Raw genomic sequence first — 20555 nt, 5'->3', positions numbered from 1 at the left:
TTTTTTGCGTTACACGGGCCTCTCACTGTTGTGGCCTCTCCCATTGTGGAGCACAGGCTCCGGACGCGCAGGCTCAGCGGTCATGGCTCACCGGCCCAGCCGCTCCGCGGCATGTGGGATCCTCCCGGACGGGGGAACGAACCCGTGTCCCCGGCATCGGCAGGCGGACTCTCAACCACTGCGCCACCAGGGAAGCCCTGAAGAGTTTTTTAAGGAATAACAAGACCACACATGGCACATAATGAACACTAGGTAAATAGTATTAGCTATTGTTAAGTAACAAAATGATTTTTTGAAGCAGTAATGCTTCAGAATTCCAAGAAAATAGAAAATGGCAAGTGTCTGGGGATCAGAGAGGGCTTCTGCAAGTAAGTAGAATTTAATTTTTGCCTTAAAGTAAAGCTAGAATACGGGGAAGAGGAGAGAATGGTGAGGGTTGCGAGTGGCATGCCAGGAGACAGGGAACAGGAGAGACAAAGATCAGAGGTAGACTTTTGCAGAGTGCGTTTGGGGAAGAGGGAGTTAAACACGAGGAAAGAGCTTGCCCAGAATGACAGTACAGCAGTATGTCAGGATGGGCGAACCTTCTGTTTTCTGTCATACAGCATCGTTTCAGCACTGGCATTTCCCTGAATTAAACTGCGTCGGAGAGCAAGTCTCTGATTGGAAGCAGATCCATCAGGCGTAGAGGCAGAGAAGTGGGGGTGGTGGGAGACACTGCCTTCGACAGGAACTGGCGTGGCCTCTTGGAGGCTGACTCTGGGCCATGAATTAGCCAGCCTCAAAGAAGCAAGCTTGTAAGGTTTCCCAGGGACAAACCACAAACCAGTTCCACAGCCCTTGGTGCTCCCATGGGAAACCCCCAACTACCTAGGGTTGAGGGGTGGAGCTCAGCTCTGTCTGTGTGAATCAAGGTCCTGGGTTGCCTTCAGGTTCCTGCAACCAAGGAACATTCAACGAAGGAACTACTAACAAAGGGCAGGCAGGGTTATGGGTGTGGGAGGGAGAATGCTGCAGGAGTCCTGAGAGGGACTGCCAACCTGTAGCCGGGGTGGACTGGGGGAATACATACCCTAGTCTCTCTGCTTGCCTGCCCTCTTCTGCAGGTGAATTCTCATTGGCCAAGCCCAAGCCGGAAGCCAGAGGGCAAGGGTGTCCGCTGATGCAATCCATACAGGTCAGCCCCTGGGTCTCAGAGCGGGATGGAGGTGTGCAGAGAGTGGATCTGGAATGCCCAGCACAGCGAACAATCTGACAGAATGACAAGCCCACAGAAGGGGCTGATCACCAGCCTGCATCCTCAAGGGATCCCCCTTAGTGGGTCCCCTCCTCATCTTCCTCTCTACTTCCCACCTCCACGCCCTACACGTGTAATTGATCAACCAGCCTTGCCAACTGGACCTCCTAGTATCTCTCAAAAATATACTCTGCTCACACTATATACCTAATTCCATAGGGATTAAAGATTTATGGTTTTACTTCTTAGAGCTAAAAGTACTGGATGAAAACCTCGCTGGATATTTATATAACCACGGAGTAAAGGGAGGACTTCTCAAACATGACCTCAAAGGCGAAATCACAGAGGAGAAGACTGATTGTAATACATAAAAATTGGAAACTTCCATTTGACAAAAACCACCATGAACAAAGTTGAAAAGGCGTCAAAAAATAACCAAAACAAAATTCAAACAACGAAATAAGAAAATATCATTTCAGCAAGTTTAAGTAAAAGGAGTACTGTCTAAATATATAAAGGTCTTATACGAATAGATAAGAACTGACCCAAATTGGGGGGAGAGGGAGGAACTAAGAAGAAAACTAAACAAATAAGGAAAATGCTGTGAAAATAAAAATAGACACATAGGCAAAGGACATGAACAAGATTGATTAAGGAGGAAAAACAACCTGATAACAGCATATGGAAAAATGTTTAACTACTCAGTCCAAGAAATGCAAATTTAAACAAGAAACCCTTTCTCCAACCAAACTCACAAAGATTGTTCTTAATGAGAATACTCAGTGCAGGCAGGGGTGCATTGAAAAGAGCCCTGGTGAATTGCCTAGAGGAGTATAAATTATTACAGTCTTGAAAAGCAAATTGGCAGCTCAGTATTGAGAAACTTTAACATGAATCTCCCTTAACCCAACTTGAAAATTCTGGGAATTTTTACTTGCTAGAATCTACTCAAACACTTTCCTGCTCACAGCATCTCAATGTGGCATATACCTTCCAAGTTTCACTTCCCCACCTCCCAGCTGACATCTGCCACTCCATCAATGTGAAACTACCCATTCTTCCCTAGGCATATGGCTGCGCTTCCCTGCCTCTGAGCACTTCCTGTTGATTTCCCTCGGCTTGGCTTGGCTGGCTTTGCTTACTCTTTTGGAATTAGCTAAGTAGTCAGAGGGTCTTCTCTGATCACCTGCCAAGTTGAGTTGGTTTTCCCTTCTCCGTGTTTCCATAACACCCAGTGTATATAGGCTTACAGATAATTTACACATTTGTTTACATATATTTACATGTTTATATACCTATTTACGTATCACTCTCCACCATCTTGGTTTCTCTCTCTGTACCCGCTGTACTGGTGGTTTTCAACTGAAGGCAGTTCTGTCCCGCAGGGGGACATTTAGCCAAAAATGTCTGGAGACATTTTTGACAGTCATAACTGGGGGAAAACCAGGATGCTGCTAAACACCCTACAATGTACAGGAAAGCCGCCAAAACAAAGAACTACCCAGCCCAAATGTCAATAGCGCCAATGTTCAGAAACCCTATCCTTCACCTAGCTTCTGCCTAGCATGAAACATAAAAAGCACACACCAAAAAAAATACATATAATGAACAAGCCCAGTTTCTTATTCCGTACAATGGGTGTAATTATATCTATTCCAGAAGGTTGCAGGGAGGATCAAAAGGGACCACATATGGGGCTTCCCTGGTGCCGCAGTTGTTGAGAGTCCGCCTGCCGATGCAGGGGACACAGGTTCGTGCCCCGGTCCGGGAAGATCCCACATGCCGCGGAGCGGCTGGGCCCGTGAGCCATGACCGCTGAGCCTGTGCGTCCGGAGCCTGTGCTCCGCAATGGGAGAGGCCACGACAGTGAGAGGCCCGCGTATTTCAAAAAAAAAAAAAAAAGGGACCACATATGAACAGTGCCTGTTACAAAGTTGATACTCCATCAATATTAGTTCATCCTAACAATAATTGCATAAATTAAAAATACAGACCCGGGATGTTTTGGTCCTGAAATAACGACTCATTTCATAAACCACTTCATTTTATAGCTGAGGAGCCCAAGCCTTTAAAGGATGACTTGCCTAAAGTGTTGGCATCAGATCTGAGTTTCTAGTTTAGTGGCAAACCATACTTTAAATGCATGCATAAGAAAGGAATTAAAAGCTGACTCTTGTAAAACAATTATCTTTGTTTTGGTTTGACTTATAAATACAATTTCATATATATGTATAACATTTTCTTTAAAATAGTTAGAATACTAATAGAACGATGATTCAATTGAATAATGTTACCAGAAGTTTCACAGGGATTTATTTTGAAATTACATTTTTGGCATTTTATGCAAAAATAGGCAAATGTATTAAAATACAAAGTTAAACAAATAATACATTCTTTCAACCGTAGGAGAGATATAGTCAGAACCCAGAATAACATTTAAAATAGTTTGCCATAATACATAAGCCACTCAAATATTAACAAGCTTTCTGGAATCTATGCTAAAAATTAACCACCTTGTAATGATCCAGTCCTTCTTCCCTGCTCAATTGTTAATACATACAATGAAATTTCTTAGCAAAATATAATCCAGAGGCACCATCCGACCTGAGATCTCAGATTCTAACATGTTATGGCTTTTAATATGAATACCAGTATAACCAGAATTTAAACAAATTATGGCAAATAAGTTAAAACATATATATTTTAACATCTATAGGCTTTATTAGGTGTTCCTTACACAGTCATCTGGTATGTTTAAAGAGTGAGCAATCATATAAAAGGAAATACGGTCAAAACCGATTGAAGTAATAAAATCCTGAAACTAAATAACATCTCATAATTCATTGCACAGCATATATTAGATTTCATTACATCAGTATATAGCTTAGTAGTAAATCCTCCTGATGGCCATAAACCTCTAAGGTGTTGTCAACTTGAAAAATGAAAGGGAAGGAGTTGGTGGGGGCAGAGAATGGACAAATCTACAGGAGTGCTGGTGCAGTGCACCTCTGAGTAGGAAAGTTGTAGTGTATCACCACCTAGTGGCTGAATTTAGTACCTCACTCTAATAAAGGGACCTTTTTCCTGTTGTGTCGTCTCATTCACCCTTTAACTGTATTCATCTCTGCGACTGTGGTTCCTAATATTCACGTCGCTCAAATGGGTAAACCCATTTGCATTTCACCCACCAGGCTGTCAAGGATTTGGTTAAGGTTTTATGCTTACCTAACCTTTGAATTCTATTTTGGTTATTTTCAAAGTCACGCAGTGGGGATGCCTATATTAACAAGATACCATCGTTTGTGAATAGAGAATTATTACGGCTATAGGAATTTGGGGCTTTGGCCCAGTTTTTATTCTTATTACTGAACCTTTTAGTAAGTCAGAATAGTGCTTACTGTGTGCCAAGAACTGTTCTAAGAGCTTGACATACAATGAAGTCAGTTAATTTTCACAACAACCCTTAAAGTAGGTTATCATTAGCCCCATTTTAGGGCTGAGGAAACTGAGCCACAGAGTTTAAACCATATTCCTAAAATTACCCGGTAAGTGAATGGATTCAGATCTGGGCCGTCTAACCCAGAATTGGCTCTGACCAATTCTACTATTCTGTCTACAGGATGATGAGCCACCAGCAATGTATGGGATTCAAATTTATTTGAAAAGATCTGAGAAAAGAAAGAAATTGGAGCACTGAAACACTGGGAGGTCCTTGGTTGTCTGAGAATTTCTCTTAGTTACCTAGTTAGGTCTAATAGGGAAGCATCACGACAGAAGTAAATCAACAGACCCTTAAGCAAACAGTCCCTTAACATGAGCATCTACCTACACCTTCCCGTTGCTCTGTGATTTGCAATACTGCTCCAAAAGTGTAATTCAGATTACAAAGTAAAATCACAAATCTTACAAAAATACTGAACATGTTAAAGAACTGCTCTTATCATGATCAAAACCATTATCAAATGAGGATCTAGGCAACTTGGACAGACCCCAAAAAAACTGACAAGAATGACTTCGGGATAGATGTTTCGAGTATCAAAGAGAAGATAGGTCTTAGGGAATTTAATGAGGCTTCCTAATATTTTAGCAAACTTTTAAAGACACGATGTACTCGTTGCAAAAGTCAAACGTGTTGGTCAAAATCTTATCACACTCCGTGGAAAAAATGCCAAATGCCAAATGTACACACCCGCCTTTGATTCTGTTTTAGGCATTTTAACTACAGGCATGCCTCCTTTTATTGGGCTTCACAGATACCGTGTTTTTTACAAATTGAAGGTTTGCGGCAGCCCTGTATCCAGCAAGTCGATTGGCGCCATTTTCCCAACTGCATTTGGAACTTCATGTCTCTGTCACATTTTGGCAGTTCTCGAAATACGTCAAACTTTATTATTATTATTGTGTCTGTTATGGCGATCAGTGATTTCTGATGTTATTACAGCTTGCTGAATGTATACACTGGTTTTTTTAGACACAATGCTACTGTACACTTAATTGCAGTTATAAACGTAACTTTTATATGCAGTGGGAAACCAAAAACTTCAAGTGACTCACTTTATTTTGGTATTTCCTTCATTGTGGTGGTCTAGAACTGAACCTGCAGTATCTCTCTATAACACAAAACTTGTTTTTCACATTCTGTTGCTTTGTTCTTCAAGGTAAGACCCCAATCAGACGTCCGCACCACACAGAGCAGTGGCTTGTGGGACACTGTGTAGACTGCAGGTTCCACACAGCTCCTTCCCCACTCGCTGTGGTTCCATGTCCTTGCTTCCACCAAAAAAACCTTTTCAGAATTTAGGGGTGGGAATGATGGCATTATTGAATGGTTCTAATTTATATTAAAAAATTAGACTATAGCCTTAAAACTTTTAAATATTATTACTATCCAATGCTTATTATAGACTTTAATAATCATTTCCAAAGTGGAAAGTCACTGGGATCTGGGAAGAAAGTATGATCTGTCTTTATATTTTTGACTATTTTTCTAATGTCTGTTTTTTATTTTCTAATACACATATTAGCACAGGAGCACATATATATAACTTATACAGATTCATATTGGGGTTGTATACATAATTTTTTTTTTAAAGATAGGATGCAAAAGCAATTATATTTGGACAACAGTGGTTGAAAAAAGGCTATTTCCCAATCCTAGCAAACTAAGGGATGAATCCTCTCTCCTTTCGTTCAGTAACTTTTGAAGTCTGAGAGCCAATCTGCTTGTGCTGTTTGCTTCAGGTAAAATAAACTCACTGGTGCTTGTTTCTTGCTCTATTCCATCCTTGCAAGGGAGGCCCTGTTGGGGCTTCTAAGTATCTTGCTAACAATCCAGATGTGACCATTCTACTTAAACTGATTCAAGTGGCTTCTCTGGGCTCCAGGAGGCAGTTAACCACTAACTGAAAAAATATCTTACAAGTTTGGAAAAAACTGTAACAGATAAGTAAATACAGTAGTTACTCAGAATAAGGTTTAGAATTCCAAAACTCCAACAATTATAATAGAGATTTATTTAAAGTAATACATTTACAGCCCAGATAGTTCTACATTGGACATTTCAGGTTTAACCAACTTCATAAAAATACTTCAGGATAGCTGCATCCAGATTTAGACTACATGATTATTTCTTTGCCCATTCTTCTCTCTCTTTTCTTTCCCGAATAACCTCTTTCAGATATGGTTCAAGGTAGAATTTATCCTAAAGAATGAATAAAAGAAAAATATTATATGCTACCATTACATACTGATATACCCCCAATACTCAATAGGTCTTAAACAACAAAAGAAATCTATCAAAATTAATTTCCAACTTAAGAAAATGTATTCTCAAGCAGACTAAAAACTGCCTGCTTTTCTAAACTGTAAAAACCCATAAAGAGACTGTAATAAGCTACTCTGATAGGTTATTAGAGAGAAGACTGTCAGAAAAGAAAAAGGAATGAGTCTATAAGCTTTGGCCTAGTTTCAATGCAGTTCAGGGGGTGAGGGTTTGCTTCACAGCGTCCTTCCCAGGAGCCAGAAGGCCACTCAATGGGCCGATCACATGAACACCACCATTTTTTCATCCGAGCAGAAAGCAGAGTGTAGAGGGAGAACAATGGCCTGGGAGGCAGAAGACCTGGATTCTAGTCCTGGATCTCTATATCAGCGGCCTGCTTAATGATTCTGGAAGTCACTTCATCTCTAAGTCGCAATGTGTTTACCTCTAAAATGGAACTAACACTTGCTCTACTAACCTCACCAGACTGTCATAAGGATTTTGATTTGACACAACTTTAAGAACTCTAAAGCACTATACAAACGTATGTGTTCTCTGTTTCTAATACTCAATCCTTCATGGCCAACATTATCAGATACAAAAGAGCTGTTCTACCTCCTCATATTTTGTCCACTGCTCTTTAGGCAAGATCTGCTGGCTCATGGTCAGGTCCAGTGCTCTCTTAATGCGAAACACCCTGTCATTATAAACGTTCTCAGGAAGCCTTCTTATGGCTTCTTTTACATCGTCATTCTCATATATTGTATCATCTCGCATTAAGCCTATGATAAAAAACAAGAGAGTAAGATTGAATATGCATCTCAAAAATAAGGAATTTCTAAAAAATGAGTAAAATTATGACTTGTAACCTAAGTCATTAACTTAACTTGGGTGGTAATATGAAGAGTTAGGTATCATGGAAACTCAATTCATGTCACACACAATAATGGGTTATTTAATGGATTATTTCTTAAATGGTACTGTGGAAACAATATGAGTCTTTTAAAATCTACTGCCACAAAATTCACATTTTATCTATAGCAATTTTAAAATCATTTAAAATGTCTAGTTTGTTTTTAAACACATATCAATAGACTATATCTCTACTTTCTTATACTTTAATTCTGAGATCAAGGTATTAAAGAAGCTTAAAATGATAGTGTACTAAGGAAGCAGTAACATTTAATGATGCTTCCCTCACGCTTCAATTACAAAAGATGAAGTTCATGGCAAAGTAAAAAGTTCTAAAAAATAGTTCAGGCATCAAATAACTGTAAAGATGTCAGACAATTTTAACATTTGAAAAACCTCTACTTTCAAAGTTCATACAACTTAAATTTTAAAATGATAAGCGGAGGAGTTGAGAGAGGGAACATATAATAAGGAAAATGTTCTGCTACCATATTTCAAGAACATAAATCATTTCCAGCTCATACATTTGAGACAATTCCATCCCTCTCTTCTCATAATAATAAAAAGGAAATGGATTTAACAATAAAATGTGACCTAATTTTAAGATTTCTGGTGCACACAGGTGCAATTAGTTAACGTATTTTGGGGATCCATAACTCTTGCAAAAGCACTACTCTCAGAAAAAGAAAAAAAAAAAACAGAAGCACAAATACTCACCCAGTTTATTGAACCCGGCAGCATTGTAATACCATTTTCGAAGACCCTCCAGCCATCTGCTTGATGCTGCAACTGATATTGTCACACTGTTAACTGCTAACAGTTCACTTATATAGTACCTAAGCAACCAGGTAAAAAATGCCAACACAGGAAGGAAGTTCTTTTCAAAGCATATACCCTATGTATTGCAGATAAAAATAGCTTATTCCATCTATGAGCAAAAGTATTGCAGGCCAAAAAATTGGGCAGTTAAGTCATGGGGGAAAAAGGATAAACTCAAACACTTAACGTACTGAAGATCTGTAGGTACAATAAGTCCCTCGATATCCTCAGGGGATTGATTCCAGGACCCCCCTCAGATATCAAAATCCGAGAGGCTCAAGTCCCCTATATAAAATGGTGTAGTGTTTGCATATAACCTAAGCACATCTTCCTGTATACTTTAAATAATCTCTGGATTACTTATAATACAATGTAAATGCTATGTGAATAGTTGTAAATCCGAAATAAATGCTATGTAAATAGTTGCCTGAGAGCAACAAATTCAAGTTTTGCTTTTTTAAACTTTGTGGAACTTTTCCCCCAAATATCTTCCATCAGGAGGTTGGCTGGATCCTTGAATGTGGAACCTGTGGATACGGAGGGCCACTCCAGCTTCTCAAAGTCAAGCATCCCATTCCTTTTTGTCCCCCTGCTACCATCAGAATTGAGGGGTGGGGGATGAAAAAGAAACTGGGAACTTCTCCATCATTTGTAGTTTCAGAAATAGGTTACAGGAAATAACTGTAAACTTTTCAAGGGAGTTGGAGTTGTATGAAAAGATGAGACTTCAGCATACATTGGCAAATCTAAATGACCCCCATCCTCCAAAATTTTTATTCTACATTATCTTTATTTCACTTGGCTACTCTCTTTAAAAATATATGTATTTCTAGGAGGGTTTTGATACCATTAGTCAGTCATTTAATATTAATATGGACTAGTAAAAGAAGTACATTCTCCTACTCCCAAGCCACTAACTTTCCACCGAGGGAATGCATATTTGAAAATGGATGAGGAAAAACAGGTAATGTTAAAACTCTCTGGGGAACAGGACTGAGCAGGATGGGTTACCCAGTAGGACCTAAGGGCAACATGATAGGGCCTGATGTTTACAGGAGACACGTGGTACAGAAGGGGAGGTATGGCAAGTTTAAAGTTTCTTTTAAAGTTTTGTCTTAGGGTTAGCCCCTTACCAAAGAAGGAAAACAAACTCTCCTTTTACTTCAACCCCTCCTTAGTACATCACAGCTTTGGTAAATCTCCTTGGAAATGAAGCACCATGTATATCGTTATTTCTGGAAAGACAACTACCAAAGAGTCAACAATATACAAACATACTTATAGGACATAAATTATTTGTAAACATATTTACCAGTGATGGTAATAATGATTACTATTCATTGAACACTCACTGTGTGCTAGGCACTATTCTATCTGCTTTACCACCATTAGCTAGAGTTATTTACAACACGCCTATCCTTGCAGAAGAGGAATAAGGCTTACATAAATTATCCCATCCAAGATCAAAGGCAGCTAGTAATAGGGCTGAGGCCAGGTCTATCTAGTTTCCAAACACAGGGCAGAAGCAGAACGCCTACAGTATTTGTCAAGTTAATGAAATAATGAATTCTTAAATTTCTCCCCCACTCCCCAAAAGCTCAATGTCATTTAGGTTAACGAATTTTTCTGGCAATCTGATGTTTCCTAATAGCTTCACAATTGCTGGGGGCAGGGAAGGAACCAACGTTTTTTTTAAAGCTATTCCAATTTATACCGCCAGAGGGCAGGGATTGGCAAAAAAAAAAAAAACCAAAAACAACCCACACACAGGGAAAACTGTACTTTTTTCACGTTCTATTTTAAGTATTCCGGTAATTTCTGCATCCTATTCCATAATAAATACATTTGTCCCCGTGCCTGGAATAAATACAAATTTCTCCAAATCCACATATCAAGTTGACGTTCCAGATAAGCCAAGGTTAAACTGAAGTTTCGCTGTAACCCTTGCTCAGCTGCCTCTAATTCCCAGTTTGAGAAGCGCGAGAGGTGGAACGAGATTGAGATTTCCAATCCTATTTCCTCCGGTCACTTCGCCTCGGTTATCTCACCAGCCGAAAAGGGAAACTAGCACCATCTTCCTCGCACTGGCAGGAGAGTTTATCGAGCTAAGAACGCACATGACAGCGCTTGGCTCACAGTAAGCACTCAGTTCACTTGGGTTGAAAGTCAGCCACTAATTATCTCCCCTGAACTCTTCTAAGGCCGACGGGAAGGGCTGCTGAGCTCTAGCAGGCCGGAACGCCAGTGCTGTGGGAGACAGCGCGGGCACCTTCACCAACAGCGGGTCCCATCCCCAAACGAGCCGGGCCTGGAGACAGCAGGGGGGTGAGGCCAAGGCCTCCTTCAGGCGGCCTGGAGCCACCGCCTTCCCTTTTGCCGCAAACCTGGCCATTTAGAAAGAGCAGAGGAAGAAGAGCAAATTGCTGCGAGAATAAAAGTTTGAGCACGGCGATGCCCGCCAAGCAGAACACCGCTCACTTACCGGCTGGCCTACTCGCCATTTTAACCCGAGACAGAAGCGTTGCTTGCTGGGTAAGTCCTAGAGGTCGCGCAAGGCCCAGTGCGCAGGCGTGTTACGTCAACGTCGCGAGGAGGGGCGGGGGTGGGAGAGCGAGAGGGTGCACGCGCAGGCGCAGTTCTGGCGGCCGGCGTTGGCACCTGCCCCGCGCCCGTCTTCGCAAGAATTACAGCAATCCCATAGGCTTGGACCCGCCCCCGGTTCCAAGAGGCATTCCATGTGACCAGATGGAAAAAGCACTAGGCAAGGAATTAGGACACCCGGTCTTCAGCCTGGTTCTGTTGCTGACGAGCTCGAAGAGCTTGGGCAGCATAAATTGAGCCCTTTGTGACAAGCAACACGCTAAGCGTTTTATGGACATATTTTCATTTAATTCCAAACCTATATGATAAATACTATGATTGTACCCATTGTAGAGAAGAGGAAACTGAGGCTCAGAAAGGTTGCATAAATTGTCCAAGAGCACACAAGCTAGGAAGAATCCGGATTCATCTTCCAGAATCTGAGAATCCAGATAAAACTTCGGCACTCCTTAATTCTACGGCTATATGCTACACCACTAATCCAGGAGACACTAACCCTCTCTCACCTTGTTTCTCCAGGTGAAGTTCTACCTCAAGCCATTATAGTGGAAGGTCAGTTGAAAAAAAATTTTAATATTAAATCTGAGATGTATAGCAGAATTCAAATGCAATTTTAAGATCAAAGTACATTTTTAAGGTCTCAGTCCCAACATGTTAAGTCTAAGCTATAAAAACCTAGGGACAGCAATATCACAAACTGTTGAGGGAGGAGAATTTTACTAAAGGATGCAGAACAAAATTATTGGTTAGTGGGTGAGGCAGGGAGAGGGGACAAGTCAGACTCCCTCTTTACACCTTGCATCAAAATAAACTCCAGGTGTATTAAAGAGATTTAAAAGTTGGAAAAAAAAAACACTCTAGGGACAGAAAACAATCCAAGTTAGGATGACTGATGCTTATGCAGTTACTGATGAACTTCTGCAACCACTACTGTCTGGGTCAGCTCAGTCTATGGTAACAAAATACTGTAGACTGAGTAGCTTAAAAAACAAATTTATTTTCTCACAGTTCTGGAGGTTAGAAGCATAAGATCAAGATGCCAGCATGGTCAGTTTTAGTTGAGAACTCTTTCCCTGTGGCTTGTAGAGGGCTGCCTTCTTACTGTGTCCTCCCATGGTAGAGAGCCAGCAAGCTCTTTTGTGTCCCTTACAAGGACACTAATACCATCATGAAAGCCCCACCTTTATGACTTTATCTAAACCTGTATTATCTCTCAAAGGCCCCATCCAAATGCCATTACATTGAGGGTTAGAGCTTCATTACATGAATTTGAGGGTTGGGGGGGGTCACAATTCAGTCCAGAGCAACTACCCACCAATATCTACTTCTGTTTTCTTCCATCCTAAGCTGAGACCTGGGACAGTATAGAATGGCTAATTGTAAATCTAATTGTAAATCCAAAAGGTTTAATGGTCTTAGTCACATTCCAATTCTAAAATTCTGTTGCCTTCTGCCTTTTTCTTTTTCTCTCTGCCACCACAAATTCTCAATATTACTCAGCGTTATATGCAGTACTAAAAAGTGATGAATGGCTGCTCCCAGACTACACTAGCCAAAGTGAAGTTGGAAGATATGAAGAAATGCAGTACATTTGTAAGTTGGCACATCACCTTACAAGAAGTACTCAGTAGGGACTTCCCTGGTGGCGCAGTGGTGAAGAATCCGCCTGCCAGTGCAGGGGACATGGGTTCGAGCCCTGGTCTGGGGACATCCCACATGCCACAGAGCAGCTAAGCCCGTGCACAACTACTGAGCCTGCACTCTAAAGCCTGTGAGCCACAACTTCTGAGCTCGAGTGCCACAACTACTGAAGCTCACGTGCCTAGAGCCCGTGCTCTACAACAAGCCACCACAATGAGAAGCCTGTGCAGTGCAACAAAGAGTAGCCCCCGCTCGCCACAACTAGAGAAAGCCTGCACGCAGCAATGAAGACCCAACGCAGCCAACATAAATAAATTTTAAAGAAATTATTAAATTAAATAAAAAAGAAGTACTCAGTAAACTCTTCTCCCTCCCTCCTTACCCTTCAAGTTTCAGTTTTCTGGTTACAGGGTGAAGGTGGCAAGAAAAGGAAGACCTTGTCAAGGGATTATACCCAGGACTGTCACAAAATCCAGCTCCTACAGGCATTAAGCCTAGAGAGCCTGGATGTTTGCTGGTAGCCATTAGTGTTGATTCAAAAATTATTTTTGGTTTTCCTTCTGGCATATGGCAGGATTGCACTTCTCTGCCCCCTTAAAGCTAGGCATGGCCATGTGATGCTTTGGCCAAGAAAAATGTGAGACTTTTTTTTTTTTTTTTTTTTTTTTTGCGGTACGCGGGCCTCTCACTGCTGTGGCCTCTCCCGTTGTGGAGCACAGGCTCCGGACGCGCAGGCTCAGCGGCCATGGCTCACGGGCCCAGCCGCTCCACGGCATGTGGGATCTTCCCGGACCGGGGCACGAACCTGCGTCCCCTGCATCAGCAGGCAGACTCTCAACCACTGCGCCACCAGGGAAGCCCCTGTGAGATGTTTTTAAGAGCAGTTTTTCACATTCCTTTCCCCTTCCATAGACTGGCTACATTTCAGACATGGTGGAAGCTCCATCAACCTCTGCCACTCAGATGACGTGGAGCAGAAATTTTTTGGCCCCAAGTTGGACATGTATGAAATAAAAACTTCTGGGGTTTTAGGGCTGTTCATTACAGCAGCACAGCTAGCCTGTTCTGAGTGGGTTGTTAATAAAGGCAAAATGAGGTTCTGAGCCATAGGAAGACTAGGCAGGATGGTTCCATGCTTTGCCTCCTGATTGAACCTTCTTCCTTGTTCCCTGTGTATTGATCTCATCCATTAGAGAACTCCATGAAGGCACACATCCATGCCACACTCAACACTGTATTCTAGGAACTCAAATGTCTGTTGGGCGAATGAACAAAATACGCCAACAGGAAGGCCCTGACCAATTATGAATTTAGTTTCTCACAAGGTTTCAGGATATCTAGGCACACAAAACCCCAATGCACACAAACTTCCCCCAAAGTTAGTGGTTTAAAACTTTGTTTCTCCAAGTTGTGAATTCGGCCGGGTAGCTCTGCTCCGTGTGGTATCTTCTGAGGCTGGAATATCCAAGACGGCCTCTTCACTCCCTTACCTGGTGCCCAGGTGGCAGAGCCGGAATAGCTGAGGTTTGGTCAGGAGTCTTGTTCCACCTCATTTCTCCAAGAGTCACCAGACCTCTTTCCATTCTGGCTCAGGGTTCCAAGAGGACAAGCACAGATGCACAAGTGTCCCATGAAGCAGAGCGCACCGGCTGAGTCAGCATGGGAGGGGGCTACAGTGAGAGCGCAGATACCAGGTGTGGCTCCTTGGAGGCCACCAGTGTTAACAGTCTACTCAATCTCGTGATCCTAAGGCAGATAAGTGAAGCCAGGATGCCTCACCTTACAAATAAAGAATCAGACGCACGGGTTAAATCATTTGCCCAGGATTACATGTCTAAATGGTAAATGGAAAATACAAAAAAGCGTTCATGCTTCAAATCTTCACACACTGGCAAAAAGTCAAAGGCTTGTTATGGCCTTTTACTATGTCTCACTGCTCACCTTCAAACAACTTTCCTCCCTATCCCTTTTCCTTTCCTGATTCTCAGTAGCCAGCTGTGGGCAACTTTGACTATCTTTGCTCAGAAACATAACAGTGTAGATAATCCCAAATCGAATGTGTTCTGTAGCATAATCTAAGTGAGTAGTAGATATTAGATGGATAATATAGCCTGCCCCAGAAACTCCTAACACTTCAAAGAAAATAGAGCTGTCTTGTGATGAAACCCCTTTAAAAGACTTTGAAAATAAAAAGGAAAATCTTCTATTGTTCTCATCTTCACCAGAAGGACAACACACCAGCCTAGTAAACTGACTCTCTTTCGCTAAGCTTGCTATATTTTAATTCTCTCCTTCCCAAGAAGGAATTGATTGAGTCAAAGATGAATTAACTTACCAGGAACTTGTAAGAAACACCTACCAGAAGTGTTCCCAAATTTATAATATTAAGAAATTGTTTCCGACATCAGTTGAGGTTTGAGGTATTTAAAATATATTTATTCATATGTACATTCACTTTACATTATTACATTTTAACATCTATCAAAAACTAAAGAGTTTTTAAGAATTTTTCAAAGTCCTGTACTGAGGCCTTGGCCATCTCTTCACAAAATATTTCATCAGGCACAGATACCAGTTTGTCCAAAGAGATGTAGTTAGGTTTTCCTGGATCATACTGTGCTCTTCCTAAATAGGCAAGAAACAAATGTCTTTCTTTGACTTTAAACAACCTTGAATTAAATACCTAGAAAAGAAAAAGAAAGTTTTTAAAAAACACCGTGCACTGAAAGATGAACTATAAAAATGTTTATCTGACTAAGAATTTTAATAAGCTAACAAATATAAAGAATTGAGGGGGCGGAGTCAAGATGGCGCACTGGGAGGATGTGGAATTCGCATCTCCTCACAACGAGGTCACCTAGCAGGCACCGGTGGGGGACCACGGACACCTAAGGGGACGGGAGGAAAACCCAGCGACCGGGTAGGACGTGGGGCGTGGGGGGAGTGAAGGGGGAGGAGAAGTGGAGGCAGGACGGGACTGGTACCCCTGAGGGGCACCTGGGGGAGGGGAAGGGATCCCACGACGGAAGGGGGAAATTGGGGAACCACTGGGAGGGCAGAGGATCAAAACGGAGAATGGCCAGGTTTCCCCTGCCCACTTGGGCCCCCAGAAACCTGCTGAGATCCCGGGCCTGATCCTCTGCCCACCAAGGAGGTCCAGCCGCGCGGGTCCTGAGGGAGTGGGAGGGAGGGAAGGGGGAGCAAAAGTAAAGGCTGGACCTCTGGGACCGGCAATCCCTGAGGGGTGGCTGGGGGAGGGGAGGAGTTCCTATACCCAGCGGGACCCACCCACGGTTAGGGGTCCAGCGGTGACGGGGGAGACCCTGGGGTAGATGATGGGGGAGGTGCGTGAAGGAACGTAAGGGAAGAGGCCAGTGCCTTCCTTGTCCACTTAGGCACCGGGAAGCCTTGTTGGGCTCCCAGGACTAATCCTCTGCCCTCAGAGCCTCCCTCTTAGAGCGCAAAGTCCAAGCCCCGCCCCTACACCCCACACAGGGCCCCACCTCTACACTGGGAGACCCCCTCCAATGAGTTGGGCCTAAACCGAACCCACACACCCTCACCCAGGGCCCTTCCTCCTAACTCCAGAAGCCCACACTCCACAGCCCTCCTTCCCACGTGCTGCCTCCCCCTTCTGCACAGGTCCTAAGCAGAGGCCCTGTCCCACACTCAAATGTCACACCCCCACCCGCCTGGGTCCTGCCCCCCAAACCCCACCCATGCCTAAGTTCCACCCCCCACCTAAACTCCACCCCCATAACCAAGGTTTTCTTTTTTTTTTTTTCCTTTTTTCTTTTATTTTTTCCTCTTTTAGACTGAGGTTCTATTTTAACTTGCTGATTCATTGTTGTTGATTCTTTTATATTTTTATTTTCCTAATAAATCTTTTATTTTTCTAATTTCATTTTATTCTTTATGGTTTGTTAGTGATCTCTCCTTTTGGCTTGCTGCCCTCCCCCACACCTTTTTTTTCTTTTTCCTGCTGTGGTTTTATTTTACCTTGTTGCAGTAGTTTCAATTATAGTTTTATTTTTCCTAATATATTTTTTATCTTTCTAATTTTATTTTGTTTTTTATTCTTTGATATTGTACTGCTCCTTTTTTTCTTTCATTCTTCCTTTTTTTTTCCTGCACCACGAAGCTTGCGGGATCTTGGTTTCCAGGTCGGAGCTCCTGTGGTGGGAGCTCCAAGTCCAAACCACTGGACTACCAGAGAACCTCAGACCCCAGAGAATATCCATCAGAGTGAGGCGTCCCAGAGGTCCTCATCTCAGTACCAAGACCCAGCTCTATCCAACTGCCTGCAAACGACAGTGCTGGATGTCTCAGGCCAAACAACCAGTAAGAAAGGAATACAGCACCACCCATCAAAAAAATAAAAGAACAAAAAAATATGTTACAGACGAAGGAGCAAGGTAAAAACCTACAAGACCAAATAGATGAAGAAGAAATAGGCAACCTACCTAAAGAAGAATTCAGAGTAATGATAGTAAAGATGATCCCAAACCTTGGAAACAGAAAGGAGAAAACACAAGAAACATTTAACAAGGATCTAGAAGAACTAAAGATCAAACAAACAGTGATGAACAACACAATTACTGAAATTAAAAATACTCTAGAAGGAGTCAATAACAGAATAACTGAGGCAGAAGAACGGATAAATGAGCAGAAAGATAAAATGGTGGAAATAACTGCCAGGGAGCAGAATAAAGAAAAAAGAATGAAAAGAATTGAGGACAGTCTCAGAGACCTCTGGGACAACATTAAATGCACCAACATTGGAATTATACAGGTCCCAGAAGAAGAAGAGAAAAAGAAACGGTCTGAGAAAATATTTGAACACATTATAGTCAAAAACTTCTCTAACGTGGGAAAGGAAATAGTCAAGTCCAGGAAGCCCAGAGAGTACCATACCAGATAAACCCAAAGAGAAACATGCTGAGACACATAATAATCAAACTATCAAAAATTAAATAAAAGAAAAAGTATTAAAAGCAGCAAGGGAAAAACAACAAATTTCATACAAGGGAATCACCATAAAGTTAACAGCTGATTTTTCAGCAGAAACTCTGCAGGCCAGAAGGGAGTGACAGGACATATTTAAAGTGATGAAAGGGAAAAACCTACAACCAAGATTACTCTAACCAGCAAGGATCTCATGCATATTTGACAGAGAAATTAAACCCTTTACAGATAATCAAAAGTTAAGAGAATTCAGCACCACCAAACCAATTTTACAACAAATGCTAAAGGAACTTCTCTAGGCAGGAAACACAAGAGGAGGAAAAGACCTACAAAAACAAACCCAAGACAATTAAGAAAATGGTAATAGGAACATACATACTGATAACTACCTTAAATGTAAATGGATTAAATGCTCCAACCAAAAGACAGACTGGCTAAATGGATACAAAAACAAGACGCATACATCTGCTGTCTAGAAGAGACCCACGTCAGACCTAGGGACACATACAGACTGAAAGTGGGGGGATGGAAAAAGATATTCCATGCAAATGGAAATCAAAAGAAAGCTGGAGGAGCAATTCTCATATCACACAAAATAGACTTTAAAATAAACACTATTACAAGAGACAAAGAAGGACACTACATAACGATCAAGGGATCAATCCAAGAAGAAGATATAACAATTGTAAATATTTATGCACCCAACACAGGAGCACCTCAGTACATAAGGCAAATGCTAACAGCCATAAAAGGGGAAATCGACAGTAACACAAAAATAGTAGGGGACTTTTAACACGCCACTTTCACCAATGGACAGATCATCCAAAATGAAAATAAATAAGGAAACACAAGTTTTAATGACACATTAAACGAGATTGACTTAATTGATATTTATAGGACATTCCATCCAAAAATGACAGAATACACTTTCTTCTCAAGTGCTCATGGAACATTCTCCAGGATAGATCATATCTTGGGTCACAAATCAAGCCTTGGTAAATTTAAGAAAATTGAAATTGTATCAAGTATCTTTTCCTACCACAACGCTATGAGACTAGCTATCGATTACAGGAAAAAAAATCTGTAAAAAATACAAACACATGGAGGCTAAACAATACACTACTAAATAACCAAGAGATCACTGAAGAAATCAAAGAGGAAATTGAAGGAGAAAAACCATATGACCATCTCAATAGATGCAGAAAAAGCTTTTGACAAAATTCAACACCCATTTAGGATAAAAACCCTCCAGAAAGTAGGCATAGAGGGAAGTTACCTCAATATAATAGAGGCCATATATGAGAAACCCACAGCCAACATCATTCTCAATGGTGAAAACTGAAAACATTTCCTCTAAGATCAGGAACAAGACAAGGTTGTCCACTCTCATCACTATTATTCAACATAGTTTTGGAAGTTTTAGCTGCAGCAATCAGAGAAGAAAAACAAATAAATGTAATCCAAATTGGAAAAGAAGAAGTAAAGCTGTCACTGTTTGCAGATGATGTGACACTATACATAGAGAATCCTAAAGATGCTATGAGAAAACTGTTAGAGCTAATCAATGAATTTGGTAGAGCAGCAGTATACAAAATTAATGCACAGAAATCTCTTGCACTCCTATACACTAATGATGAAAAATCTGAAAGAGAAATTAAGGAAACACTCCCATTTACCATTGCAACAAAAAGAATAAAATACCTAGGAAGAAACCTACCTAAGGAGACAAAAGACCTGTTTGCAGAAAACTGTAAGACACTGATGAAAGAAATTAAAAACGATACAAACGGATGGAGAGAATCAACATCTTGTTCTTGGACTGGAAGAATCAACATTGTGAAGATGACTATACTACCCAAAGCAATCTACAGATTCAATGCAATCCCTATCAAACTACCAATGGCATTTTTCACAGAACTGGAACAAAAAATTGCACAATTTGTATGGAAACAGAAAAGACCCCAAATAGCCAAAACAATCTTGACAAAGAAAAACGGAGCTGGAGGAATCAGGCTCCCTGACTTCAGACTATACTACAAAGCTACAGCAATCAAGACAGTATGGTACTGGCACAAAAAAACAGAAATATAGATCAACAGAAAAGAGGATAGAAAGCTCAGAGATAAACCCAAACACATATGGTCATTTTATCTTTAATAAAGGTGGCAATGGGGCTTCCCTGGTGGCGCAGTGGTTGAGAGTCTGCCTGCCGATGCAGGGGACACAGGTTCGTGCCCCGGCCCGGGAAGATCCCACATGCCGCGGAGCGGCTGGGCCCGTGAGCCATGGCCGCTGAGCCTGCGCGTCCGGAGCCTGTGCTCCACAACGGGAGAGTCTACAACAGTGAGAGGCCCACGTACTGCAAACTAAATAAATAAATAAATAAATAAATAAATAAATAAAATAAAGGCGGCAAGATTAGAAAATATTTGCAAATGAAGCAACTGACAAAGCATTAATCTCTCAAGTATATAAGCAAATCATGCAGCTGAATATCAAAAAACAAACAACCCAATCCACATATGGGCAGAAGACCTAAATAGACATTTCTCCAAAGAAGATATACAGATTGCCAACAAACACATGAAAAGATACTCAACATCACTAATCATTAGAGAA

General features: G+C 41.5%; 2 protein-coding genes across 5 annotated transcripts in view; both read right to left on the bottom strand.

The window, feature by feature from the left end:
• Window positions 1-6711: 6711 nt before the first annotated feature.
• On the bottom strand, window positions 6712-11299 carry UQCRB (ubiquinol-cytochrome c reductase binding protein). Of its 2 annotated transcripts, none has more exons than XM_024756594.1 (4): window positions 11212-11299; window positions 8628-8699; window positions 7614-7780; window positions 6712-6938 (listed from the first exon to the last, which is right to left on the bottom strand). In XM_024756594.1, exons 1-4 carry the CDS (start codon window positions 11228-11230, stop codon window positions 6861-6863), a joined length of 336 nt encoding a protein of 111 aa, XP_024612362.1. In that variant the 5' UTR covers window positions 11231-11299; the 3' UTR covers window positions 6712-6860. The 2 variants fall into 2 exon arrangements, with proteins under 2 accessions (XP_024612362.1, XP_024612363.1); XM_024756595.1 differs by lacking the exon at window positions 11212-11299 and adding an exon at window positions 9863-9964 and having other exon boundaries at window positions 6728-6938.
• Window positions 11300-15379: 4080 nt separating this feature from the next.
• Window positions 15380-20555, bottom strand: part of MTERF3 (mitochondrial transcription termination factor 3) — a 25000-nt gene continuing 19824 nt past the window's right edge. For all 3 annotated transcript variants that reach the window (XM_024756559.1, XM_024756558.1, XM_024756560.1), the window contains one exon: window positions 15380-15654. In XM_024756559.1, coding sequence (XP_024612327.1) covers window positions 15460-15654 — 195 coding nt within the window. In that variant the 3' untranslated portion in view covers window positions 15380-15459. The remainder of the gene's footprint in view (window positions 15655-20555) is intronic.

The sequence above is a fragment of the Neophocaena asiaeorientalis genome, unplaced genomic scaffold (assembly GCF_003031525.2).
Source record: "Neophocaena asiaeorientalis asiaeorientalis breed wild unplaced genomic scaffold, Neophocaena_asiaeorientalis_V1.1 scaffold29, whole genome shotgun sequence".
In the NCBI taxonomy this organism is placed as follows: Eukaryota; Metazoa; Chordata; class Mammalia; order Artiodactyla; family Phocoenidae; genus Neophocaena; species Neophocaena asiaeorientalis.
This window is presented reverse-complemented; position numbering and strand designations above follow the sequence as displayed.

Coding starts and splice junctions, on each gene's coding strand:
- UQCRB (XM_024756594.1), bottom strand. Junction 7,781..8,627: donor TGCCGGGTTCAATAAACTGG/GTGAGTATTTGT, acceptor TTTTTATCATAG/GCTTAATGCGAGATGATACA. Junction 6,939..7,613: donor AGTGGACAAAATATGAGGAG/GTAGAACAGCTC, acceptor TTCATTCTTTAG/GATAAATTCTACCTTGAACC.